Source organism: Hyperoodon ampullatus, assembly GCF_949752795.1.
Source record: "Hyperoodon ampullatus genome assembly, chromosome: 4".
NCBI lineage: Eukaryota > Metazoa > Chordata > Mammalia > Artiodactyla > Ziphiidae > Hyperoodon > Hyperoodon ampullatus.
This window is the reverse complement of record NC_136917.1, coordinates 36,080,293-36,107,615: the sequence shown is the minus strand read 5'-3', so window position 1 is coordinate 36,107,615 and position 27,323 is coordinate 36,080,293. Positions and strand designations below refer to the sequence as shown.

The 27,323-nt window shown below is 51.1% G+C and overlaps 1 protein-coding gene across 2 annotated transcripts in view; it reads left to right on the top strand.

Annotated features, from left to right (window-relative positions):
• Positions 1–5,600, top strand: part of MAU2 (MAU2 sister chromatid cohesion factor) — a gene marked incomplete at both ends in the record, with an annotated part of 31,464 nt that extends 25,864 nt beyond the window's left edge. For both annotated transcript variants that reach the window (XM_079701798.1, XM_079701797.1), the window contains 6 exons: positions 461–510; positions 711–788; positions 1,002–1,113; positions 4,047–4,137; positions 5,020–5,147; positions 5,526–5,600. In XM_079701798.1, coding sequence (XP_079557924.1) covers positions 461–510; positions 711–788; positions 1,002–1,113; positions 4,047–4,137; positions 5,020–5,147; positions 5,526–5,600 — 534 coding nt within the window. The remainder of the gene's footprint in view (positions 1–460; positions 511–710; positions 789–1,001; positions 1,114–4,046; positions 4,138–5,019; positions 5,148–5,525) is intronic.
• Positions 5,601–27,323: the final 21,723 nt, after the last annotated feature.

Sequence of the window (27,323 nt, the reverse complement as noted above, 5' to 3'; positions counted from 1 at the left end):
ATTAATTTTAAAAAAACCTCATTTATTAAAAAAGAAAGAAAGAAAGCCCAGTGCAGCTGCTCCAGTAGCCAGGAAGCACAGTGGGCAGGGTCATGAGGGCCTGGTGTGGCCTTGGTGGTCTCAGAGGAGTTTGGTTCCCTTGTGTCTCCTCCCCACCCCCACCCCAGTGTCTGCCTGCTGAAGGGACTGTGTGGGTACTGGGTGAAGCCTCAGCCCACTTCAACCCTCATCCACCAGCACACCCTCCATATGACAGCCAAAGGGCACCTAAGATGTCAGTGATGTTGCAGGTCCCGCCCCTTCTCCCGGCAGGTTGCTTACAGGCATGGGATTTGGGGTACTGGCACATTCCTCAGGAAGTTGCAGGCAGCCCTAGTCAATTTACTAGCATATCTGGGGCCGAGCTCTCTCATATTTAGAAATGTGGAATTATCCTAACTTGTAGACATTTCTTTCACAGCTGTACAGTTTGTTGGAGAGGATCAATCCAGACCACAGCTTCCCTGTCAGGTAGGCTGCCCCAGGCCCTGAGTTCTACTTTACTAGCTGTCTTATGCTTTCTCTGCTCTTTGGGGTGGTGTGAGCACCTGTGGGACCCTAGACTGCCCCATGTACCCCAACACGTCATACACCCCCACCCACTCCCCTTTTGTAAATCTGCTGCTTTCACAAAAACCCCACCAAGATGTGACGCTCTGCTCTCCCCTCAGCTCACACTGCCTCCGAGCAGCAGCTTTCTACGTGCGTGGGCTCTTCTCCTTCTTCCAGGGACGCTATAACGAGGCCAAGTGAGTACTGGGAGAGGGCAGGTGGCCCCGTGCCCGGCACCTCCCGGTGTTTCTCTTCTCCCAACAGCATGTGCCCAGGTCCCCTGTCCCTGCCCTTCCCACCCACTGCCAGATGGGGTGGGTGGCCCTCTGCTCAGGGCCTCAAGGCCACTGCTGCCTTTTCTTCCCCAAAGGCCTCCCGATGGGGCCTCATCATCTGTTCTTCTCATGAAGGCGATTTCTGCGGGAAACCCTGAAGATGTCCAATGCAGAGGACCTGAACCGGCTTACAGCCTGCTCCCTTGTGCTCCTGGGCCACATCTTCTATGTGTTGGGAAACCATAGGGTGAGTGTCAGGGGTCAGGCTGAGGGGCATGGGGCCAGGCTGAGGGGCATGGGGCCAGGGTGGTGCTTAGTTGGGGGAACCTAGCAAGGAAGTGCCTCCCATTCTGTGCCCCACAATGATCGCATCTCACTGACCCCTCACCCACCATTGCTCCGTGAGGCTCAGCCAGGACAGAGGCACTCTGGCTCAGACAGCCTGGGCAGGCAGGGCTGGGGGAGCTTTGGATCCCTGGAGGATGCATCTGTGGGGCAGACAGGGCCAGTGTTGGTCATGGGCAGTCATCAGGCAAAGCCTCAGGGCTCAGTGGAGCTAGAGCTGGTCAGGCTGCCCAAAGCTGGCAAGGCTGAGGGCAGGTTCCCTTTCCTGTGTTAATACTTGGGGAGAAGGAGTGTGTCCTCTCAGTCACAATCCCAAGGATTCCATCTCTGCCCATCACACATGGTGTCTTCAGTGTACTCTGTGTTTTTACCCTCACCAACAGTGCCGCCCTGGGCCTGGTCCCCACCCATGCCAACTGGTCTCTGGTGGGATCAGTTGACTCTGAGTCTCCCCATCTGGGGGTGTATGTATATCTCACCTGCTCTAACCCGTCGACCATACAGGGTCTTTAATTTTTTTAAGAAAATATTTGTCAATATAAAATATGGCATGTATTTTATTTCTCATAGAAAGTCTGAGAAGCAAAGGAGAAAGTCATTGCATGTCTTCTGTCTTCCAGCTCTTTCCATTGCCTGCGTCTGCCCATACATAGGTTTTGTTTATCAGGCTGTTTTATAATTTTATGTCTGGTCTTTCTCTGCACCACTGTGTTGGAGCTTTTTTCTAATGGCAGTGAGAATTTTTAAGCTGCATCAACTCCGTAGTTTAGCCAAACGCGCTTCAGCTGTTTTTTGGGGACAGATAGTGCAGAGTACTTGTCTTGGCCCATAAAGTTCTATCTGATCAAGCCCCAGGGCTTCTGAAGAGTGAGTGCTTTTAAGGAGCCTGGTGCATCCCCTTCCGCACAGTCATGTGGTAAGCGTTTGCCAGGCCAACATGCCCTGTAGCTGTGGCCTGAACCCTGTGGGGTATCATCACCCTGAAAGGAGGAGGACCAGTACTAAGTTCTCCCTTCTGAGTGTAGCTCCACTCCTTCTACAACACCTGTCACACTACTCACTGAGCACAGTGAGGACAGTGGCCTCAGTGTGTATCTGGGGGTTAGGCAGGGACAAGGTGCTCAATGTGAGGCTCCACTGAGTGTAGGCCAGCTGGCTTGTGTCTTGGTGCAGTGGCTGTGATTACCTCGTCGCCAGATGGGGAGATTGAAGGCACACAGCCCCAAATTTTTAAAAAATAACAAAAATTTTTAAAAAGGGACTTGCCTGGCAGTCCAGTGGTTAAGACTCCGCTCTTCCACTGCAGGGGGCACAGGTTCAGTCCCTAGTTGGGGAACTAAGATCCCGAATGCCGCACGGCATGGCCAAAAAATAAATAAATAAAGTTTAAAAAAAAAAAAAAAAAAGTCACACAGCCCCAAACTGCAAACCCAGGCTTAGAACCCAGACCTTGTTGGCTCTTGTTTTGTCCAGAAGCCACCTTTAGGATGGGCAGAGCAGCTCCTCAGCTGCAGCTTCTGGTTCATGTTTGGGGCAGTCCCGGAGGAAATTACAGAGCTTATTTGGGAACCTCTGCTGCTCCCTTTGTGCCTGGGCCCACGTTGGGTAACATGGGGCCACCAAGAGTCCTCAAACCCAGGTCCCACCTCAAGCAGCTCCAGGTCTGGGGGAGACACTGCTTGCCCCGGGCCTGCCAGGCCAGAGTGTCCTTGGGCATTACAAGTTTGTGGGTGGCATCATACAGGACCACTCTCAGGATCACACCGCTCTTCAAACCCAGGTTTTGTGGGGCAGCCCCAAGCTGTCATGGGGGAACCTGAGCCAAGGGGGACTCTCCCACCTGGCAGCTCCTTCCCAGCCCCAGGACTAGAGGAGGAGAGTAGTTTTTCCTGTTCTGCTGTGCATTCTGAGGTCTTGGAAGGGCTTGGTTCAATTTTGAAAAGTTTTGAGACCCACCTGGAGCTTATCTTCAAGGTGCTGGCCACAGGGCAGCATAAAGTCACTGGGCTTTTGTGTCTGTGTGGCGGCATGTCCTGCACAACCGTGGCCATGTTGAATCTGGGCCTCAGGAGTTGGTTTTGAGGATTTGTACGTCTCTGGGCTACATGCCAAGTGTCCCCCCAGGCTGCAAGGTATTGCCGCATTGGGAGTTTTCCCAGTGTCACCCTGAACCCAACATTTAGGCCAGCAGGCTGTGGTCTCTGGACTGGGTGGAGTCACAGCAGTACTGCTGGTCACTGCGGGCTCAAGGATGGGTGTTTACAGCCCCCAACGGCTCTCACTCAGCTCATCCTGGGGATTGGGGGCTGGGGGCGCTGTTGCAATCAACCCTGGTGGAGTCAGGGTTGGAGGGTTCAAACATCCTGCTGCCCCAACAGCGCCGTGTGTCCCAGGTGGCATCGCACAAGAGCAGGCTCGTACGTAGAAGAGAAACTTCTCTTCCTCTCTCTTTTGTCCGTTCAGCCCTCGTTGCTCCTACCAGGACAGACTGCTGCCCTTTCCCAGCCCTGGGACCCCTGAATCTGTATTTCTAATCAGCTACTGATACGGGTCCAGGGCTGACTGCCACCTGGCTAGAAAGACAAAGGCACATAGAGTTGCCCATGGCTGTACCCCAGGGAGGAGGCACATGCAGAGCCGAGGCGTGGGGGCAGTTTATTTTTCCCCAAGGTGGTCGAGGAGTACTTCGGAGAGGGTCATTTGAGATAGGCTCTGAAGTAGGAGTGGGTATATGCCAAGCAGCAGGAGGTCACAGGTGGGGCCCACGCTGTCCCTGCCACCAGCCCTTTCTACCACCACCCCCCGCCCTTGACTCCTCTACTGCTCGATCGACAGGAGAGTAACAACATGGTGGTGCCAGCCATGCAGCTAGCCAGCAAGATCCCAGATATGTCAGTGCAGCTGTGGTCATCGGCCCTGCTAAGAGGTGAGTAAGAGATTGGGGCTTCTGGGTAGAGCCAAAGGCTAGAGGATCCTAGGTAAGCCTTGCTAAGCCTCTGCTTCAGACTGGGCCTCTGCAGGCCATAGCCCCAGTTCTAGCACATTCTCAGGCTTCTCAGGAGGCCCTGTTTGAGGGCAGTGGGCTTGTTCACATAGTGAGATCTATGCAGAATCTGATTCTGTCTCTCTGGGACCCACAAGGCTAGTTCTTGGCATCTGAGTGAAGAGTTGAGCTGTGAGCCCTGGCACTTGGCCTCAGTTTCTTTCCCATGGATGGGGATGGCAGTCATTTCTGTCAGGCAGGACGAGCCAGGGTGCTCAGCAGGTGTCAGTGTTGTTACTGCTGCTCTCCCATTTACAGGTTGTGAAACTGAGGTCCATAGACTCACCCAGGGCCCTGGGGAGGAGGTAGAGGGCAACCTGTTCCTATCTGCAGTGGACTTCATACACCCATTCAGTCCTCCTGCCTCAGAAGTGAGCATTAGGTGCCTTGCTCCTGGTGGGCTCCTGGGTGCCCAAGAGCTAGCTGGCCAGGAAATCCCTGGGAGTGCTGAGTGCTGCATCCACAGGGAGCCCCAGGGACTTTCACTGCCCTACCAGCCCTTATATCTGCCCCTGTGGGCCTTGTTGCTCATCCACCTCCAAGGACAAAGGACTCAGGAACATAGGAGGGCACATGTGAGGGCTGCTGGCAAGTGGGCTTTGCTGACCTTGACACAGGGCTCAGGGCAGGTGATGTGCCAGGCATACAGCAACCCACTGGCAGAGCTGGGGTTTGACTTTAGGGCTCCACCCACACCCAAGGGGAGGGTGTGGGGGCAGTGGCAGGCCAAAGCAGGCCCATCCTTTGTGCGTATCCCACCCTCAGACCTGAACAAAGCCTGCGGGAATGCCATGGATGCCCATGAAGCCGCCCAGATGCACCAGAACTTCTCGCAGCAGCTGCTCCAGGACCACATCGAGGCATGCAGCCTCCCTGAGCACAACCTTATCACGGTACGGGCACGGGGTGGGAGAGACAAAATGAGGGTACTGGTTGGCTCCTTGGGGCCAGCTCACCTGGTCTGTAGACCCTGGGGGACACACTTCCTGAGGAGGGAAGTACACACTTGGCTACCATTTCCTTCCATCTCTCCAACAATCCCTTAACTCAGCCTGCCCTCAGGAGCCCCCTTGGATGGGCAAGATAGCACCAACCCAAGTGGGTGATGCAGGCTGCTTCCTGGGGGCCCATCTGACTCCAGTTTGGAGGACGCAGGGTCCTGGCTGGTGACCAGCCCGAGGAGGGCAGCGTTGCAGCCGCAGACATGTGGCCCAGCAAACCCCTGCTCCTCTTTAAGAAGGACCTCACTTGTGTGTCCTCTTCCCCAACAGTGGACAGACGGCCCGCCTCCTGTGCAGTTCCAAGCTCAGAATGGACCCAACACCAGCCTGGCCAGCCTCCTGTGAGACCCCTGGACAGGGCCACTCAGCTTCTTCGGGCCTCTGTGGGGCCTGGTGTGTTCCCGACTTCCACACAGATGGCACTTGAGCTTTCCTTAGAGACATGCTGGCATGGCTGTCCCCAGGCTTCTTTCCCGACTGTCTCCAGAGCTTCCAAGTCCCTGGGGAGTGTGGAGGGCCAATTCCCGTCCTCCCAGGAAGGGCCGGCTGGCCGTTCTTGCCGAGTACCAGGAGTCCAGGTGCTGAGGCTCGCAGGTGGGATTTTGGAGCCAACTTTCCAGAGCCATCCTTCAAAGTGGACTTGAGCTGCCAGTCCTGCTTCCACGTCTGAGTCATATCTTCAAGAGAGTGTGTCTGGGCGGGGAGTGGAGTGCCAGCCACCGGCCAGCTCCTTATCCTGCATGCAGGGGTGGTCCTTAACCACCGAGGTGCCACATGACTTCCATCACCTGGGCCTCTATGCTGTGCTGGAGTGTTTCCTCTACTCATGGCAGCTTCCAGTGCCCAGAGACAAGACACCAGTTTCTGGCCCAAAATTAGAGAGAAGAAGTCATTGCTCATGTCAGGGACAAAAATGGACTTCCTGCCACGATGCTTTTCCCAGCTTGCCTTTCTGTCCAGCATCCATCCTTTTGGCAGCTAGGGCCTCTAGCTAGGGGCCCTGGGGGACCCAGGAACTTGGCTTCCAAACATCTGCACCTTGACCGGATTCACTGTCCAGCCGCGTGTGTGTGTGTGTCTGTGTGTGTGTGTGTGTGTGTGTGTGTGTGTCTGTGTCTTCACAGAGCTGGCGCCCAGAGCAGAAACTCCTGTGTTTGCACCAGCCACCCTCCCCCTGTCAGCGTCCATAGTGCGGGTCAAGAAGCAGGGGAGAGGGACCTTCCTCAGCCCAACTCAGGGTGCCAGATCAAAGGGGCTTGCTTTCTGGCAGCTCTGCAGCCTCCTTTGCGGAGAATGTTTGCAGACACCTGAAGCTCCACCAGCCTGCAGGCAGCCACTCCCTTGGCCCCCTGCCCTGTTTTCAGAGGGAAGGAGGAGGAAACCTACCTGCCTTGGGTCTCAGAACAGCATTGAAAACTTTTCCTGAGCTGGACCCCAGGAGGCTCTGCCAGGCCCAGGCAGCCATTCTTGGTTCTGTGCTCCTCTTGGATAGTTGAGGAGGTGCCCCAGGTGATGGTGACGTTGGGGGCAGTCAAAGCAGCTGCCGCCTTTAGCTTCCGGCACCTGGGATCATCTCCCTGCTGAGGGGTGGTGAGTGGTTTTGCTAGTCACAACTGCTTGTTGGTTCAAGTCTAGTCACCCAGCACCGTGAAGGCTGTTTCTCGAAGCCTCAGTGTCTGTGAAGGAAGGAATGTAGGGATCTCTCAGGTCAGCTGCCTGGGCCCTGAGGCCTGGGTGTGCCTTAGCCATAAGCAAGCCTGTCAGCAGACCTCCCTGCTCTGGGCCACTGCCCATATCAGGGCCCTACTGCCCTCCTTGGGCCCCGCAACAGGCATGCAAGTGAGCTACTGGTTGAAGGGACGGGCTGGCAGAGTTTTGTCCTAAGAGGACCCACCCTCTCTGTGTCATCCTGGGTCACTCGAAAGAGTGGTCCTCTCCCATGCTCCCTGGGGCTGCCCCCTTGATGACACCACTGGGCCTGTGAGGTCTGCAAATGTGGGTCTGACGTCTGGTCATGAGCTGTCCACATCCTGTCTTCCTCCCCCCTCAAGGATGCCCCCCAGGTCCTCCCCTCCACCCAAGGGACAGAGCACCTGTCTTGCTACAAGCTGCGCCTGCAGGCCAGGGCCCCACACTGTCAAACCTCTCCAGACCCACATTTCTTCAATCACACTTTACATCGTGCTTGTCTCTGTGTATTTATTTAAACCTTTCTTTGCTTCTAGGACATTTTGTATGTAGAGCAGTTGAAATAAGAACCTCAAAACTTAACGTCTGTCCTGATGTTAAAGTGCTTTTAGTGACCACTTTGTTATCCACGTATATGTAAAGGTTAACTTCCTAAGTTTACAGTTAAGAATTCAGTACTCGATATTTAATATTCCACTCTAGCTTTATGGAAGCCAACCTGCGTGTACTGCATGCGTGCATGTGTGTGATCTTTGAATGTCCCCTTCACTGCAGCACCTTTCAATTACATAAAGCTGTCGTAAATACCTGTGGGTCTAAATTCAGTGCCTCACAGTTCCTCAATCATAAGAATTTAAGACAGAGCAAGCAAGCCCCCAGGGAGACATTATAGCTAGTGGCATATAGCTAAGTGTTCAGGAAAAAACAGATAAATAAAAACTCCAAACCCTTAAGCATACAGGGGTGTGAGGGAATAGCAGAAAGATTCCTGTTGGCAGGTAAATTAAAGCTGGTCAGACCCCTTGTGTGCGCCTCCCACTTCCTCCTATGAGCAGTGGTGGCCCTCAGGGCCTACGGTTCTGGGGACGTTGGTCCAGGAGGTGCCAGGTTCCATCGGAGACAGCTGCCTTCCCCTGTTGGATCCCCCCAGCCGCCCATGGGTGAGGCCAGGGTCCTCCCCCTTGGGTAAGCACTCCCCGTCCCATTTATTGGGAGTACAGGCAGGGAACTCGGAAAGGGCTGCCTGGCACGGTTGGTAAATTTGTTGCATTGTCCTTGTTTCCTTAAAGGGTTTTCAGTAAGTATGTTTGGCATACGGTCTTTTAATGGGTTTGCAGTGTCTTTTGTTTTTAGCAGCCTATATCTTAAAAGCCTATATATTAAAAGCTGGTGCTTTTAATCAGGAAAAAAAAATTCTGTAAATACAAGAATTGTTTAAAAGACATAACCGTAGAACATAGCTTCTCGTTTGTAGATTTCTTTTCCTATATATTCAAAGTAAAATAACTTGCGGGAGCCGTCACTCACTGTGTCTTTGTTGTGCCGTCTGCCCCTCACATGTGCCATCCCAAAGACTAACCTTCCCCGCCCAGCCGGCGGGGCCACAGAGACTTCTGCTATGAACTACAGAGTGTGAGGATGCAGAACCCGATGCCCTGGACTGGAGGACCTAGTGGAAACCTGAATCTGTTCCCCTCTAATGATGATGTTCTTCAGTCCAGCCCTGCCTAGAGGGGAGGAAACCCCTGAGACATGGCATGCAAGGCCCACAGCACTGTCTGTCCTGGCCCTCGCCACAGACAGACTTTCTTGCCTGCCTGGTGTTCTATTCCCTGTGTTCTTAGAAAACTCATGGGTCAGCCTTCATGTGCCTAGGTGGTTGTTTTTTTTTCCTTTTTGAGGTGAAAGTCACATAAAGTTAACATTTAAACATCTACAATTCAGTGGCACTGAATACATTTACTATGTACAACCAGCACCTCTGTCTAGTTCCAGAACATTTTCATCACCCCAAAAGGAGACCCCATCTCCATTAGCAGTCACTCCCCATTCCCATTACCCCAGCCCCAGAAAACCACTAATCTACTTTCTGTCACTATTGGATTTACCTCTTCTGGGTATTTCATATAAATGGAATCGTATCATGTGTCCTTTTGTGTCTGGTTTCTTTCACTCAGCCTGAGGTCTTCAAGGTTTTTCCACGTTGTAGCGTGTATCAGTGCTTCATTTTTATGGCTAAATAATGTTCTGTTGGATAATGGATGGACCACATTTTATCTAGCCATCCATTGATGGGCTTTGGGTTGCTTTTCCCTTGTGGCTATTGTGAGTAGTGCTGTTCTGGATGTGCCTGTGCATTTTGTTTGAACACGTGTTTTCAATTCTCTTGGGTTGTGCCATGCTTTTAATGTGCATGTATTGTGCCAGGCTGCCACTCATGCTGCGTCAAGGCCCTCGTGTTGCTCTTGTCCCTGTGCCCCGAGATGATGCCCATGTGGCCTTGACTGCTCCCTTCCAGGGGCACTTCTGAAGGCTCCTTTGGGCCGTCGTCCCAGGGCAGAACTGCTGGCCACTGGATGTGTGAGCGATTCCACACAGACAGTGACACAGTGCAGAGAACATACTTGGGAAGTAGATGACAGGAACTCAGCCAGGAGGCAGCCACAGGACTGAGGGGAAAGACAGGAATGGGCCTCACAGAGGCTAGCAGGTGGCCAGGGCAGCTGGCCCGAGCATCAAATGCCTGGGGAAGGGGTTGTTACTAGCCTTTGACACCTACATCCCCAATCCTCAGAACTCCTGCCGATCACTCTGCCTATTCCTAGCCATCTTCTCTGTCTGTCTGAGGCCCAGTCATGTCTCCCACCTGCCTGCTGCCCAGCCTCCTCCCTGAATGGTCTCTGAACATTCTGTGCTCACTCCTACCTGTCCCCCAGCCAGGGGCACTCTCCTTGTGGCTGCTGGGTTTCACTGGGGAAACATCCTGGCCCAAGCCTGACATAGGGTGTGTAGATCCATGGGGCATCCCAGAGGGAAGAGCGCATGGGCCAACCCCAGACAGGCTCAGCACATGCCACTGTGGACACCTGCCCACAATGTGCACGTGTCATAACACCCAGTCACTGTGGCCAGTCCCACCCCTCCACCACCAAAATGCCAACAGCAGGTCTCTGCCGTCCTGCAGGGGAGCCTGGACCCTACACCCCCAGGCTGATGGGCTCCTGGGGGCCTGGAAATTTAAAGTATTCCCCATGTGTATTGGCTTCCCCCTTGGCTTCTTTGAGCTCTTTGGGTTTACATTTCCCCACAAAGAAAGCTATTCAGGGAGATTCCTGCCATGTTTCGTCTGTGCAGCACCTCGCATCAGTTCTTCCATTTGAACCACAGTGGCTTCTTCCCCTAATAAAATCCCAGTCAGCTCAGAGGTGCCCAGTGGAGGCTGACCCCAGGTCAGAGGAGGCCCCTCCCTCCCAACCCTCTCCACTCCCCACCGCCCGCTCTGCTGGTCCTCAGGGGGTCTGAGAGGGGAAGGGGGGATTGCTGACAATTTTTAAAATATTTCACCACAAATTCATGCTCACTTGGTGAGATTACAATGCAGTTGGTTGGGGGAAAAAAGGAAAAGATTTGTTTCTATGTGAATTTGATTTTCTTAGCACTTTGATATTTTTTGATACTTTTTTCAAGGACTCGAAAATAAAGGGACTATTACAGTCCCTTTGTGAAAAATATGATACTCTCAATGCATTATGGCTGCTACAACAAATGTCTTTTTTTTTTAATTGGGGCTTGATGTTTTTAAATTAATTTATTTATATATTTATTTTTGGCTGCGTTGGGTCTTCGTTGCTGCACGCAGGCTTTCTCTAGTTGAAACAAGTGGGGCACTACTCTTCGTTGTGGTGCGCAGGCTCTAGAGTGCAGGCTCAGTAGTTGTGGCTCATGGGCTTAGTTGCTCCGCGGCATGTGAGATCTTCCTGGGTCAGGGCCCAAACCCGTGTCCCCTGCATTGACAGGAGGATTCTTAACCACCGCACCACCAGGGAAGTCCAACAAATGTCATTTTTAAAATCACAACATTCTTACACTAAATTAGGAGTTTATGGGAGAGAGATCAGCACTCGTTCGTCCTATCCCTGTTGTGTATGCAGAAAAGCTCTCTAAGACAGAGCCTTAGAAGAGGACCACTTTGTCAACATGTGTTTGTTTTGCTTTGAGTGTTGTTTCTAACCACAATTCTGAGCATCATGTGTCTGTGCAGCTTGGAGTTCAGGCTCCATCTGCAGTTAGGCATGGTCCGCCCAGAGCGAGTGTCTGTGTGGCCCTTGGAGGATGTCCTGCTACTGCAGGGTTCTGAACACAAACGCTCCCCTAAAGGGTTAAGTACAGACTGCTCAGAAGTAACATGAACCGGAAGTAAATCTCCCACTCTGTCATCTGTGTGTCACCAGTGGCTGCCGGTGGCCCAGCCTGCTCCTCAGCCGCCAGGGGGCGCGGACACCCTGGGCAGTGTCCCCATCAGGCAGGGCAAGCAGGCTGGGAGGGCTGGGCTGGATGTCACCAGACCCCAGTATACCCTGGCTCTGTCCTTATCTGCAAGGATGTGGGCTGACCTTTACCTCAGGGCCTCTCAATTCCCCTCCTGTAACATGTAGGTCAGAGACGCTGATCCCCATGGTTCTCTAGGTGTCAGGGCACCATTCATTCCCTCATTTACTTGCCAAAGATTTATTTGGCACATGCTGGGTGCTGGGAACACAGCAGGAACCACACCAGATAAAGTCCCTGCCCTCAGAGAGTGGACATTGTGCCAGGAGCTCTATAATGGACCTCAAATAGGAGTGAGTGCTGTCCTGCCTGCGAGAGAGGAGTAGTGCACTGTAGGATGGGACAACCAGGGGACTTGAGGGGTGGGGGAGCTCTGTGACAGGACAGAGGGGAGGACTCCCTCAGCCAAGCCAGTCAGAGCTGGGCAGTTAGATGGTGTTTCCAACTTCTGCTTACATGGCCACCAAGACTGTGGGAAGGGAATGGGCAGCCCTCATGTCTGGCCACCCCAGAGAGGATGCTGGGTGGACATCTGGGTTGCCTGTGGCATTCTGGAGGGCAGGGGCTGCCACATGTGCCCACCACCACCTCAAGCACAGCTGACACCTGGGTCATGTCCAGGAGGACATTGATGGATGGGGAAAGTGACTGAGCCCCCTTGTCCAGGGGAAGGATCAAAGTCCCCGGGTCTCCTCAGGTTCTTCTCCTCCTACCACACTTAGGCCTACATCCCAGAAGTGAACTCGGGTGGCGGTGATGCAGACAGGGCTGAACTGAGGCAAGGGCACGGGTCAGAAGGTGACAATGACAGAGGTGGGGTCACTAACCCCTTTGGATAACATGGACTCCAACAGCAGGTGACCAAGGGCCAGACCCCTCCTGACACCACCACGAAATAACCAGAGTAGATGCCTCAGAGCTGGGTCCCCACTCTGAGTACTGTACCCCTAACACCCTGCCCAGCAGCCACCATGATGTTTCCTGAGGCACCCCCTCCCCAGGAAAAGGGACTTCATCTCTCCAAGAAGTCCTTCCTGCCTCCAGAAAGTTCTGTCTTCTGGCGCCAACAGAAGGAAGTCCCCGCAGGACCAGGGCCTGAAACCCTCATTCACAGGATCTCTTTCTCTCACAACATCTAGTTTTCCTGAGACCTAAAACCTTGACGTAGGGAGATTGTTTTCCAGGGATTATTTGCCCCTGCCTGGCTGTGTTCTGGAAAGGTCAAAGGCCATGCCCAGGGTTGCCCTGTGGAAACACTCACATGCCTTGTCTGCAGAGTAGAGGGCCAGACCCCATGGCGGTGTCAACTCAGTCCCCGTGATGGGACGAGGAGCCCATGGCCACATCATCTCTCTCTGGATCCTTCCAACATTCAAATGTTACCTCAGGTCTCTGACAGCCACACCCTCGGTGAGGATAATGGGTGAGTACTGAACACATTACCCTCCCTTCTCATAATTCTCATGAAAAGGCCAGAACCTATATCTGGCCACTCAAATAACCTCCCCACACAACACGATACATGTTTGTGATGCAGGGGATGTCGAAGGCATTTTAATCAATGCCACATCTAACAAGAGTTGGGGCACCCAAAGGAATCGCCAGTTCAAGGTCACAATTTGGGGCCAAGGTGAATTTTTGAAGCCGGTTAATCTCTCTCTCCCAAGTCACACCAGACTCTAGCCTTCACGTCTGACCAGTTCCTCCGAAGGCAGTAGGCTGTGGGGTTGTGTGAAGAAAATCGTTCAAAGCTGAGCTGACTCCTAGCGGGGCCCTGGCACATGGAAGATATTCTGACACTGTGGGATAGGCTTATACTACATGAGAATTGGTCATTAATCTGAAATTCACCCTAACTGGGCATCCTAGGTTTTCTTTATCTTTTTTTTTTTTAAATAAATTTTATTTTATTTATTTTATTTTTGGCTGAGTTGGGTCTTCATTGCTGCACATGGGCTTTCTCTAGTGCAGCGAGCGGGGGCTACTCTTTGTTGTGGTGCACAGGCTTCTCATTGCAGTGGCTTCTCGTTGTGGAGCACGGACTCTAGGCACGTGGGCTTCAGTAGTTGTGGCATGAAGGCTCAGTAGTTGTGGCTCGCGGGCTCTAGAGCGCAGGCTCAGTAGTTGTGGTGCACAGGCTTAGTTGCTCCGCAGCATGTGGGATCTTCCCAGCCCAGGGCTCAAACCTGTTTCCCCTGCATTGGCAGACAGATTCTTAACCACTGCACCACCAGGGAAGCCCCATCCTATGTTTTCATTTGCTAAATCTGGCCACCCTGGAGGCTCAATAACATCTTTGAATAAAAGAACACAGGCATGAAACCAGAGAGCTGGAAGATTACCGAATCCAAACAAAGAATTTTACCACTGGGAAACAGAGCTCACAGAGCTTTGTAGCATGCTTACTTCTTCCCATTAGAATAGAATCCATCTTCCTCCCAGGCCTGCAACATCAGCTCTCCCACTTCATCCTTGCCCACCAGCTCTCCAGTTGCTCTCTGCCCCATGGTCGGTGCCCTCAGGTCTGTGGCATCCACTGCTCCCCTCTGCGGAGAATGCTCATCCCCAGGCTGAGTCCTTGTTAAGATTCAGTTCTCTCCTCAAATCCACCTGCTCACAAGCTGCCAACTCCTGCCCTGGCCGGAGTCCTTTCCAGTCATTGTGTCACATCTCTGGTTACTTTTCTTCATCAACATCACCAGGGGTTGAAACCACCTTGTTCACTTTGTTGTCAGTCTGTCCCTCCCCATTCGACTTGCTCACCACAGCATCCAGAACGGTCACTATGACCACAGGTCTCTGACGGCTCCAGTGGAGAACCTGGGCCCTTGCACTGAAATTCCCGCGACAGCCCCATCTCCCCCTAAGCTGCAGGCCCCTAGCTCTCAGCATCATTTGGAGCAGGAGTGAAGGTTTCCAGACCCAGGGGCACTAGTGACTCCTGCACTAGGAAGAAGATAAGTTAGTTTCCAGATCTAAGCAAAAGTAGTGATTCAGCCTTTCCTAACCCAAGACACATAGAAATAGGCCTACTCCAAGGATCCAAGGACCTTTTCCCCTTGGGCCCCAATGCAGGTGTTTCTAGGGCTTTCTATACTGAACAGCAATGTTGGGCTAAGGGTGCTCCATTCTTAGGAACATTCTAGAACAGTCCCGGTCACTGATTGAGGGTGGCAACTTGCCTCCATGGTGAGAATTGCCCACCAGAACACTTGCTTTCAGTTTAAAAGATCAGAGCATGTGCGCCATGACTCTGTGTGTGCACAAAATCAAAGTGGACCCCATGCATCTGCACATGGAATAGAACCTCTCTGGAGGGACATTTGAGAGACTGGTGATGGTGGCTGCCTGTGGGGAAGGGAACAGCAGACCTGAGGGTCAAGGTGAGAGAGAGATGCCTCATCCCCGGCACCTTTGCCCACGGCACTCTACCCCACAGTGCCCAGCCCTCCTTAGGGGCCCATTAAATATTTGTGGAATAAATGAATATATCAATGAATGAGGGAAGGTTTGAAAGGTTACTCGTACAAAAGAACAAAATAAGATGGAAGCACTAAGTATCCTCTTTCATTCCATCCTCACCACTCACCCTGTTACCCACTCAGTGCCAGTCCCATGCCCACCACAGGGGAGGAAGAGGGGAGAACGATGCTGACCAGACACATTTCTATAGTTTCTGTATGTCTGGGGGGATGTCTTACTCTCCTGGCTCGCTTGTCTATGCTTTGGCAACAATCCAGGAGAAAATTCTCATAAAGAGGACCAGGGCCTTGGTGAGCAGATGCGTGAGACGCTGAGCAGCAGCAGGAAGGACGAGCCTGGTCTGGTCTGGGTGGAAGGCAAAGGCAGGGAGCCCTGATGGCTGCTTCCCCACAGACTGGCCTGGAGGCCTTAACATGGAGGCAGGAAGCAGCTGGGCAGTGACAAGGAAACTTCCCTCACAAAGGCACACGAGTGACCCACGGGGCGCGGCCCCCGACTGCCCAGAGCTCCCTGGGGACTCCTGAATTCCACTCAAGACAGGAGACAGGATGCCGCCTGCTCTGCCACTGGGGTTTAACAACCATGAAAATGCAGTGAGTCTCTGTGGCCTTTGAGATTCGGGCTGACTTTGCCAAGAGACCAGCTCTGCTCTCGCCTTGATGCTGAGCTTGCTCAGTCATACCCTCTCTGCACTCTCTGCATTTGGGAAATGTTGAAGATGGACTAGCTGATTGCTTAACTTCCTCTCGGTTCTGACAGTCCTTAACACGCTGTTATCTAAAAGAAGAGGGGATGTGAAGGGGAGACATGAGAAGGCATTCAGAAAAGGCGATGACCCAGGCATCTATGGTTTAAATGTAGTCCGCTGTGTATATATTGAATGTGTGTGTGTATCTACTATGTGTATACTGAAGAATGTAGTTCTATCCTCTGGGAGTGTTATTATCTAGTGGAGGGAGGGGGGAGGAAGGGAGGGAGGAAGGAAGGAAGGAAGAAAGCAAGAAAGGAAAGAAGGAAGGGAAAGAAAGAAAGAGAGGAAAGAAAGAAAGGAAGAAAGAAAGAAAGAAAAGAAAGAAAGAAAGAAAGAAAGACAGGAAGGAAGGAAGGAAGGAAGGGAGAGAAAGAAAGACAAAGAGAAAGAAAGAAAGAAAAGGAAGAGAAAGAGGGAAGGAGGGAGGAAGAGGGAAAGGAAAGGAGGAAGGGAAGAAGGAAAGTAAAACCATCCAGCCTACCCACTTTGTGTGGTGACTTAATACAAAATGCACAAAAATTAGGATTATAAACAGAAAAGGTTAGTTACCAACATGCTCGTGGCCCCAGCAGGTGGAAAGGCTGTACGGGAGTCGGATTTTGTTCAGAATTGGAATTGAAACCTAGGTTCTGATTTTATTTATTTGTGACCCTAGCTGAATAAAAAACCCTGAGCCTCGACTGTCTCCCCTCCAAAATGGGGCAATGTACCTTGATCTCATAGAACTCCCGAGAGAGGGAGATGCAATAAGGGAGGCAGAAGCTGGCTTAGACAAGGGCAACATGCCAAGCCAGCCCCAATCAAGCCATGAACCACATTCTACTGAATGTGAGTTCACCAGGATTTTTTCTTTTTAACAAATTTTTATTGGAATACAGTTGCTTTACAATGTTGTGTTAGTTTCCGCTGTACAGCAAAGTGAATCAGTTTTATGTATACATATATCCCCTCTTTTTTGGATTTCCTTCCCATTTAGGTCACCACAGAGAATTGAGTAGAGTTCCCTGTGCTATACAGTAGTGCCAGGATATTGATGGGTGTTCTTAGAAAAAAAAGAAACATCATGTGCTCAAGAGAGGGGGATTGTACTATAACATAACAGTAGGTATTATCAATACTAAAGGTTTAGTGAAATCTTCTGGTTGAAAACTTTTTTTTTTTTTTGGCCATGCCATGTGGCTTGTGGGATCTTAGTTTCCTGACCAGGGATCGAAACTGCACCCCTTGCATTGGAAGTACAGAGTCTTAACCACTGGACCACCAGGGAAGTCCTGAAAAAAATTTTTTTAAGCAGGGAAGCTCATCACAGAATCTCTACTGGTATCTTGAGTCATTCTCATACCTTGTGGAATTCAGTGTAGGAAATTTTGCACTAATCAACACAAGATATCATTCCTGAAGAAAGCATCCCAGGAAGAAACTGTAGCAAAGGGAGGGGCAAGAAGAAGTCTTCAAACGTTAAGCCAAGATTCAGTCTTTACAATTTGGTGATGGAATTCTTTTTTTTTTTTTCTTCCTGATTACAAAAGGAATACAATACAGCCTCCATAAAAATTGAAGTTTTTTGTGTAGGAGTGTCACATGGTCCATGATTTAAGAGAAATTAGTCTGATAATTTGCACATAATAGTCCAGGCATGGGTGGTAGCAATGGAAATTGAAAAGAGTAGATAGAAAAGTGAGCAGGCAAATCACAACATTTAGCAACTAAGTTTGAGCTTGAAGAATGATGTTAAAACTTCCAAAGATTTAAGAGCTTTCATCCTGGAACACTGCGAAAGTGACATTGGTGCAAGAAAAAGAAAGAAAGAAAGAAAGAAAATGACAAAGAGCAACTAGTTTAAAGAATGGGAGATGGGTCAAAGAGAGAGCTACCAAATTTGGTCCGATATTTGGTCAGGTTTGAGTCACATCTTCGTGGAACCATCTGGAGGCAAAGGAGACCCTGGACAAGGAACTCCGGCAGACTGGAAATACAGATCTTAGAGTTCTTATATAGTCCCACTCCACAAAGGGATTTATTCTCTGATGACACATAGAGGGCAAAGAGTGGCAAGAGATGAGCAGCCTGGCAGAATTTCCAGGTAGAAGTTGCACAGAGACTGAACAGGAGACCAGAAAAGTCAAGTTCCCTGAAAGCCAATGGAAGATATTTCAAGGAGGAGGGAGTGTCCTCTAGATGCTAGAGGTTAGAGAAAATACACACCAAGAAGAGTTCCTGGAATGGGAATCGTTAAGTTCTCAGAGAGAACTTAAGTTGAGAGAGAGATTTTAGTGGCAGGATTAGACAGACACCAGCCTGACGAGGAGGAGAGAATGGTGAGGGAATGAAAGCAGTGGGATGTGACCACAGGCATGACACACATGCCACTTGGAGTCACTTAAGTCCCTGGGCACCGGGCCGTTGTCTCAAGGCAGAGAAAGATCAAGGGAAGGATACGAAATGCAGCAGGATGAAAGCCCTGACCTGGGTTTTAGGCTCAGGTGTAAATGCATGTCTGGGATGCTAAAGGCCTTCAGATCCAACAGAATCTCAAGGTGAATTCTCTGAAGGCAGCAGAAAGTCTGCGTTCAGCTCCTCCTTTCTGCATATAGAGTGTCTAAGATGAACTCTCTCCTGTTCAGAAATGCTTTCCTTCCCGGTTGGGGAAGTCACCATTTTGATTTAGAAGTCTCCTAGGCTGTAGGCATGTAGGTGTAGATAACACTTTTTGTCTCAGAAAAGGGTTATCACTAATTTCACTTAATTGTGTCAGTACAAACTGGGTAAGATTTGTTACTGGAGTCCAGTTTTTTGACCTAGAGATCTATAAAAAAAATCTGGCTGAAAGGACTCCTGAACTCCATCTGGACTCGATTCTAGATTTTCTAGCCAACCAACACCAATAAAGCTACACCCTGCTCCCCACCCCTGGATAATTCAGGTGCTATATGAGGACATATAGGCCAACCTCCTGATTTGGTGGTGTCTATTTCTCTCTGGAAACAGGCACTGACTTTTTTTTTTAATTGAAGTATAGTTGATTTACAATGTTGTGTTAGTTTCAGGTATACAGCAAAGTTATCAAAGTGATTCAGTTATACATACATATATATCAATTTTTTTCAGATTCTTTTCCCTTAAAGGTTATTAATATATATATATATATTTAAATATTTATTTATTTGGCTGCACTGGGTCTTAGTTGCGGCATGTGGGATGTTTAGTTGTGGCATGTGGGATCTAGTTCCCTGACCAGGGATCGAACCCAGGCCCCGTGCATTGGGAGTGGAGTCTTAGCCACTGGAGCGCCAGGGAAGTCCCCACAAAATATTGAGTATAGTTCCCTGTGCTATACAGTAAGTCCTTGTTATTTATCCATTTTATATATAGTAGTGTTAAATTAGGAGTTTGGGATTAACATACTCCTAATTTATCCCAAACTCCTAATTTATCCCTCCCCCCAGGCACTGACTTTTTACCACTGACAAAGGATGCAAATTTCAGTAGACTAGCAATTCACATATGTGAACCTCATCATGCTTGTCAAACCCAAATGAATTAGGCAGTCCAAGAATCTTAGGAGGCAATGATGGAGGGGCACTTTACTGTTTGTACCTGAACTTCAACTATCATTGAGTGACACTAGTGGGCTTTAATATTTGTGCTTAGTATCCTTTCCACTGGTATTAACAAGCTGTCATTCTTCATTGTCAGTGGGCACTCTTCCTTGCCCAAAGCCAAAACACCAAGAGAATGTCTCTGCAGGCTAGCACCAACCAGGTCATCATTTTTCTAACTACTGTTGAGGCCCTGCCTTCCTTGCTGCCTGTGCATTCACCTGGCTCAGTTCCCATTTCCCTATTTGGATGTGAATGTCACTTAGCCAGTTTGCCCACATGATTTCCCAGACCAGGAAGGGACATGCCTTGATGCAGAAAGATGCAATCGCTGCTACCACCATGGAAAGGAAAGACCATCCTTGGAATGGGTCATGTGCTCTTCTTTCCTTTTGTTTCTTTTTTTTTTTTTTTTTTTATGTCAGAAGCTGTGCTCCTGTCATCCATTTTGGTGGTGCATTTCACTCTCTCTGACAAATGCCCATTTGCCTTTGATTCTTCAAGGATACAATTTTCCAGGCAAATGGGACTTCTGTTTATGCTTAGGATTCCAGACTTCATGGACATCACTTAATCCAACATCTCTGCCTCCAGGCAATGCTTTTTTCCAGAGAATCAGAGAAATTCTGTGCATTCTTAAAATAAAAAGTGAGATCTAATTATAGGTCCTGACATTTCCAGGGATCAGTCTGGAAATTACATAGAGTAGCTCTGAAATAACCTCACTTCATTTGCAATTTCCCTTTGATAAAGTTAATTTAGGTGGCCTTGACCCTGGTCAGGGACCCCACTTGCCCTTTGCTCTTGAGTTTGGGGACTCTATTAGAGCTGTATCCAGAACCTTCTCCCAGCTTGCCTGAGAGAGACATAAGGCTCAGGGAATTTTGGGTTCTTACATGACTCTGCTCTGCACGACTCAAGGGGACAGGTCTCCTTCCTTCTTATCTTTCCTGCACAGAGGCCAAAAGTGAGATTAGGACAATGCAAGTTTAGGATCCAGCCATAAAGTAGCAGTAGGATGTGAACAAGTCACAGTTGCCCTCTGGGCCCCTCAGTTTCTCATGTATAAAATGAAGGGGTTGGACAACAAGCTGCTCTTTGATCCCAGTTCAATTCAGAACTATAAAAGTACTGAGGGATTACTTAAATGAATAAGACTGGATTCTTGCCCTCAGAAAGCAACCTAGTTAGTGACTGGAATGAAACAAAAAACTCCTGAGTCCTACTATGTACCAGGTACCATGCAAGGCACTTTGAGCTCACAATCCTCAGTGCAACCTTTAGAGACTGGTGTTCTCACTCCTGATATGGGCCAAGGAAAGTAACTGGCCTAGCTAGGGAGTGGCAGGCATGTGTTTGACCCCAGTTCTGCCAGTCACCAAAAGTCCAAGGGTTTATTGTCCACCCAGACTGCCTCAGACACTTGCAGAATGTGGTAAGTGCTACAACAGAGGTACAAACAAGGCGCTCTGGGAACACAGTGTCTTTGTGTTTCCAGTGGCTTCCTTCCCTATCCAAGGATTCCGTGAGCCTTGCCACTTGGGTCCGGGCTGAGCTCACGCAGGGAGTCAGCCCCCACAGGGCTCTCTGCCAATCTTCCATCACTCTGACTCTCAGAATTTATTTTTTACTTTTCTTCCAGGAATGTCAGCCCACTTGTAACAATAACAATAATCCTTTCTACACAGGAACGCTGTTTCAAGGTTTATGAAGCACCATCACATCCATTACCTCAATTTTTTAAAAAAATAAATTTATTTATTTATATTTTTGGCTGCATCGGGTCTTTGGTGCTGCACACGGGTTTTCTCTAGTTGCGGCAAATGGGGGCTACTCTTCGTTGCGGTGCACAGGCTTCTCATCGCGGTGGCTTCTCTTGTTGTGGAGCACGGGCTCTAGGCGCGTGGGCTTCAGTAGTTGTGGCACGCGGGCTCAGTAGTTTTGGCTCACGGGCTCTAGAGCGCAGGCTCAGTAGTTGTGGCACAAAGGCTTAGTTACTCTGTGGCATGGGAGATCTTCCTGGACCAGGGCTCGAACCCGTGTCCCCTGCATTGGCAGGCGGATTCTTAACCACTGCACCACCAGGGAAGCCCACATCCATTATTTCATTTAATCACTTCCTCCTCTACATTCCTACAACATATTCTGGGTATCTCTTTAGTATAACAGTCTGCCTTGTCTAATAGGCCTATTTCCCTTTATTGTGTTCATCTTGGTTCACAAGTTCCATCCTATAATTCAGGTATCTCAGCATCTTGCACACTTCTGTGCACAAAGTGGGGGGAGATAAAAGTTTGCCATATTGAATCCTCAGAGAGTTGTGGCTCTTTCTCATTGCTGCCTTCTTCACCCCTTCAATTCAATGGATGTCTGGTTGCCTGTGAAGGGTATAACTGGGTTCTTCGGGGATAAATCATGGGAGGAGTTCAGACCAGCTGGGGGAAGACAGAGGTGAAGTCCTCTGATGCCTGGTAGGCCATGGTGGATACTACAGCAGAGTTTGGTAACTACTTAGTTTTGTCTCGGTACAGGTGGGAAGCAGGACTGCTTCTTGGAACGGCCCCACTCAGAGAAGAAAAGTGGCACTGAAGAGCCCGACAGGGGACAGAATTAGGAAGAGCCACGGATTTGACCCTTGGGAAAGAGTGGACAGCTGCTTGGAAAAATTCTCCTCAAAACAAACAAACAAAAAACAAAAACAAGGAAGGAGAGCTAAATGGGTAACTTTTCTGGGGCACAGGAGTTAAATGGTTGCCGTTCTTAGGAAAAGAGGAACTCTTCCTGCAACACTCAAACACTGCTTAGAAAAAGCGCAGGGAGCTAACTCCCTGGCAGTTCTTGACTAAGAAGGGTGAGGGGCCATCAGTTTCCTGAAATGCCTCTCTGGAGAGAGGAGAGGTGCTTTAAGTCCCAAATTTCTCCTCTGGTTGGAGGAGGGACATGCAACTTAGAAATTTCCCGAGTTATCTTCTGAAATGAAGGCTAGGGCTTCCCTGGTGGCGCAGTGGTTAAGAATCCGCCTGCCAGGGCTTCCCTGGTGGCGCAGTGGTTGAGAGTCCGCCTGCCGATTCAGGGGACACGGGTTCATGCCCCGGTCCGGGAAGATCCCACATGCCGTGGAGCGGCTAGGCCCGTGAGCCATGGCCGCTGAGCCTGCGCGTCCGGAGCCTGTGCTCCGCAAGGGGAGAGGCCACAACAGTGAGAGGCCTGCGTACCGCAAAAAAAAAAAAAAAAAAAGAATCTGGCTGCCAATACAGGGAACACGGGCTTGAGCCCTGATGGGGGAAGATCCCACATGCCGCGGAGCAACTAAGCCCGTGCGCCGCCACTACTGAGCCTGCGCTCTAGAGCCCGCGAGCCACAACTACTGACCCTGTGAAGCTCACGCTCCTAGAGCCCGTGCTCTGCAACAAGAGAAGCCACCGCAGTGAGAAGCCCGTGCACCCTTAAGGAAGAGTAGCCCCTGCTAGCTGCAACTAGAGAAAGCCCACGCAGCAAGGAAGACCCAACGCAACCAAAAAAAAAAAAAAAAGAAAGAAACATAGGCAGGGGACATGCAGCCCCCACTGCCCCCCAGATCAGGGAGGAAGAAGGCCAGTGGCTCCCACTAGTGCTCAGAACACAGGCAGGGTATGTTCTCTAAATACTCTCCAGGAAAGGCAGTAGACTCTGAGCTCCCCAAATTCTCCTTAGCAAAGCGGACAGGGTCCCGAATCCCGTCAAGTCTTCTTTGAACATAGAGCGGGGGTGGGGCGTGGTCCCGAATGTACAAAATCATTCTTTTCCTGGCAATTCTCAGAAAAGTGGGCAGGGCAAGAACAGCTAAAACTTTTCTCAGACGAGGGGTCAGGGGCAAGATTCCTCAAGGTTTTTCTTAGAACGGGGGCCGGAGGCAAGAAACCCAAGATTCTCCTCAGAAGAGAGTCGAACCCGTGACTCTAGTCAGAAGAGAGCCCAGGGCCAACGAAACCCCTCGGAAACAAGGCCGCGCCACAGCTCGCCCAGTGTCCTTACAGCGCGCCTCATGCGGCCCCGCCCACTGCCCGGCGTAACCGCTCCACGCCCGCCGGGCCCAGGCCACCTCCGGTGCATTGTGGGTGGGGCGCCCCTGCTGAGCACTGCGGGGAACCCCCTGCCCATCCAGTTGTTGGCCACCGGGCAGCCCGGCGTAACCCCCCGCCAGTGTCCGAGCGAGCCGGCCAAGGATTAACGCGTCCTCATGCCCCACCCCTCGAGGTGTTCCTGCCCTGAAGCTAAAGCCCCGCCCCCGCAGCACCCTGACTGGACCTGAGGCCCGCTACACTCTCCCATTGGCAGGCCGCCTGTCAGTCACCTCGTCCCGCCTCCTTGGGCCCGCCCAGGCCCCCAGCGCGATCCCGAGGGCCAGCCGGCCAGCACGCTCATTGGCCGCCGGGTGCTGTCCGTCATGAGTTTGGCCTCGCCCTCTTCTGGGCGAGGATCCCGGGAACCCTGGCTGGACCTCATTGGCCTGCGGTGCCGCCACTCAGTGAGACGCGCCTCAACCCGGAAGTGTGCAAGGCGAAATCTGCCTAGCAACCGGGGAAGCCGGGCTGCGAAGCGGGCAATTTCAGTGTGAGACGGAGCGGCAAGACCGAGCGGCGGCTTCTAGAGCTGTGCGGCGGCTCCTCCCGCCCGGGGTCAGCGCCCCAGCGCGCGCACGCGCACCCCCGCCGCCCGAACGGGCTCCGCGCCACCCGCTCAGTCAGTCCGTCGACAGTCCGTCGTCCTGTCGCCGCGCCGCCGCCGCCGCCGCTGGCGCCACCTGAAGGAGCTGCCGCCGCGGGACCCGAGAGGACTGGATACGACCCTGCCACCCGAGGCCGCCCAGGGCCCAGCAGTCGCCCGCAGAGGCGCCGAGCAACTTCGGTGAGTGAGGGGCGGGCGCCGCTGGTGGCGGGTCCCGGGCTTCCGGTGTCCCGGGCTTCTCTGAGGCTTCCGCTTCTCTGAGGGGGCCGCTTCCATGCGTGGACCCCCTTGTCTGAGGAGACCTTCCCTAAGGGACCCCGCCTCTCTGATAGGAGCCTCCCTTCCCTGAGGGTGCCCCATCTCTTTGAGGGACCGCCTGCCTCCCTGAGGGGCGCCTTCTCCGAGGGCCCCCGCCTCTTTGAGACTACCCCTCCCAACTTCTCTAAGGGGACCCCTGCTTCTCCGAGGGATCGCTTTTTGAGGGATCCCCTGCGTTTCTGGGACCCCCATGTCTTGCCTGAGGGACCCCCACTTCTCTCAGGGAGACATTCCTGCTTCTAGGCACCCTTCCCCTCACTTCCCTGGGGGACCCCCACCTCTGCGAGGAGATCCCTGCTTCTCTGAGCTGTTGTCCCACTGTTCTGTGTTCCTTTTTGGCCCTTGCCTTTTTAAGGTGTCCCCCACTTTTCACAGGTCTCCCTTCCCCCCTACCTTTCTGCGTTGCTCTCCCTGCTTCTCTGTCCCCACTTCTTTGGGTGACTTCCTTCTTTTCCCAAGTGTCCCCCAACTAATCTGAGGTGTTCCTGCTTCTGTCAGAATCCTTGTTGGAGGTGTTCCCCACTTTTCTGATTTGACCCCACTTTTGATGGGACCCGCTACTTTTTTTTTTTTTTAATTTTTTAAAATTTTTTATTTTTTCACTTTTTTTTTATTAGTTTCTGCTTTATAACAAAGTGAATCAGTCATACATATACATCTGTTCCCACATCCCTTCCCTCATGCATCTCCCTCCCTCCCACCCTCCCCATCCCACCCATCCAGGCGGTCACAAAGCACCCAGCTGATCTCCCTGTGCTCTGCGGCTGCTTCCCACTATCTATCTACCTTACGTTTGGTAGTGTATATATGTCCATGCCTCTCTTTCCACTTTTGATGGGACCCGCTACTTTTTGATGAGCACCTCCATTTTACTGAGGGGGCCCACTACTCTGAAATGCCCATACGTCTGACTGGATCCTTATTTACTTGAGGAAATGTTCCCAACTTTTCCAAAAAAGTTTCCATTCTGGCGGGGGGTCTCCTACTAATCTGTGGGTGCTGCAGTGTTTGGAGGGGTCCCTGGCTTCTCCAGAGGTCCTCCCCCTAATACGAGATGTCCCACTTCTGTTAGGCTTCTCACATCTCTGAAATGTGCCTGCGCTCTTTCAAGATACCTCCTCTCTGATGGAGGACACAGTGGATTTCTTCACTTCTCTAAAGGGTCCCCCTGAATTCCCAGGGGTTCCCCTTCCACTTGCCTGAGGACATGCCCCCTTTCCTGAGGTTTCCCTCCTGATTTGCTAAGGGAGAAACTCTTCCCTCATTTTTCCTTCGAGCCCCCAACTTCAGGGTTCCCGTATTTCTGTTTGTGGTACCCACTTCTTTCTACTCTGGAAGGACAGATCAGAAATATACCCCTCCCATCTTCAGTCTTCTTTCTTGCCAGATTAGGGGTATTCTCTGAACTTTTACCTCAGCTTCCAGGGACCTGGAGGAATTTGTGATTGGAAGCGAAATTGGGAGACAGGCAAAAAAAAATGCTGTTTTCTCTCATCCTTTAAGACCTGCTGGATTTGGGGGAGCAGGAGCTGTTGTCGAAGGACAGTCTTGGTTGCTCCATTTTTGAGTCATGGGGCCACCACAGTGTTGTCAGTCCAGTGTAGAGGCAGGAGGGACAGGGCTGGAGCATTGTACCCCATTATCACACTTTGAAGTTGTGGGACTGACCCACTTCCTGTCCCATCCCTCAGTCCTCCCTCTGCATAGTATAACTCACCCCCTCCCAAAAAAAACAAAGGAGAAGAAAAACGCTCTTTCAGGTCTTCCAGCTGTGTTTTCTCTCCCTAGGCCCTCTGATTTACCCCTTGATCTCCAGTGGATCCTCAGTCTGTGGGCCACTCGGGTTTGAAAGGCAGAGCAAGAAGCAGGAAATGGGTCACCTTAGATCCAGGAAGGGTGGAAGGGAGGCAAGGAACAGGGGATTTGAATTCATTTCTCTAAGTTTTAGGTGACTTCAGCTTGTCCCAAAGGAAGTTTTTACGTGGCTTTTACAAATCTTATGTGTACCTTTTTTTTTTAATGGCCCACCCTGGATTCCAAGTTCACTACAGTAGCTAATTTTATCTGTTTTGCCAAACGCAGAGCTCGCTGGAGCCCAAGTAGATGAATGCTGGCATTGAGAGATGGTCCAAAGGACAGGAATGAACTCAGTTTGAAACCTGAGTAACTTGTAACCACTTCGTGTCCATGCACAAGTCTCGGGCTAAAAATGTGGGGAAAATATTCCTGAAGTGGAGTTCTGAAATACAGGCTGAACTTGGTTGGTTGAGCATTTCAACCAGTTCTTCCCTCTGACTCTGCTAGAACTGCAGTTCACTTTACAGTTTGACTTAAGACTGTCTCTCTCCTGTTCATTTCCATCTGGGTCTTGCTTAATTTGAGTCCTTTGTGAAGACTCCTGCCGAGGCTATAATTTGAGTTCTAAATCTGTCGGTGGACCATGTGGACACAAGTTTCAACTCGAGCTATTTTCTTCTGTGGAGAAGTGCTTGGAGAGTTTCCTGGGCCCTCCGCTCCTGGGGTAGTCAAGTCCAGGCAGGAAGCTGCTGCAGACCTGGTTGCTCCTCTACTGCCTCTTCCTGGTCAGCTTGCCCTGAGGGGAAGAGGAAATATGGTGGGGAGCTCAGGGCTTAAGGTGTCCTGAGACAGGGCAGAGAAGTGCTGGCACATGTTTATTATTTGAAAATGAACCCCACAGGACCAGCAAGGTGAGGTGTTAGGGAAGAGGGAGCTTTGAAGTCAGAAGGACCTGATTCAGATTCTGGGTCTGTCCTTCCTAGCTGTGTGGCCTTGGATAAGTTATGGCACAAGACCAGCACGTTACTAAATATTTGAGGGGGTCACATCTCTGTGAATGGGTGTAAAGGCGCCTACAAATGGGAAGTGCTTCCTAGATGTGTGAATAAATGAATCTGAGATAACAAACAGGAGGCAGCCAGCACAGCGCCTAGCACATGGTTGGTGTGCAATAAA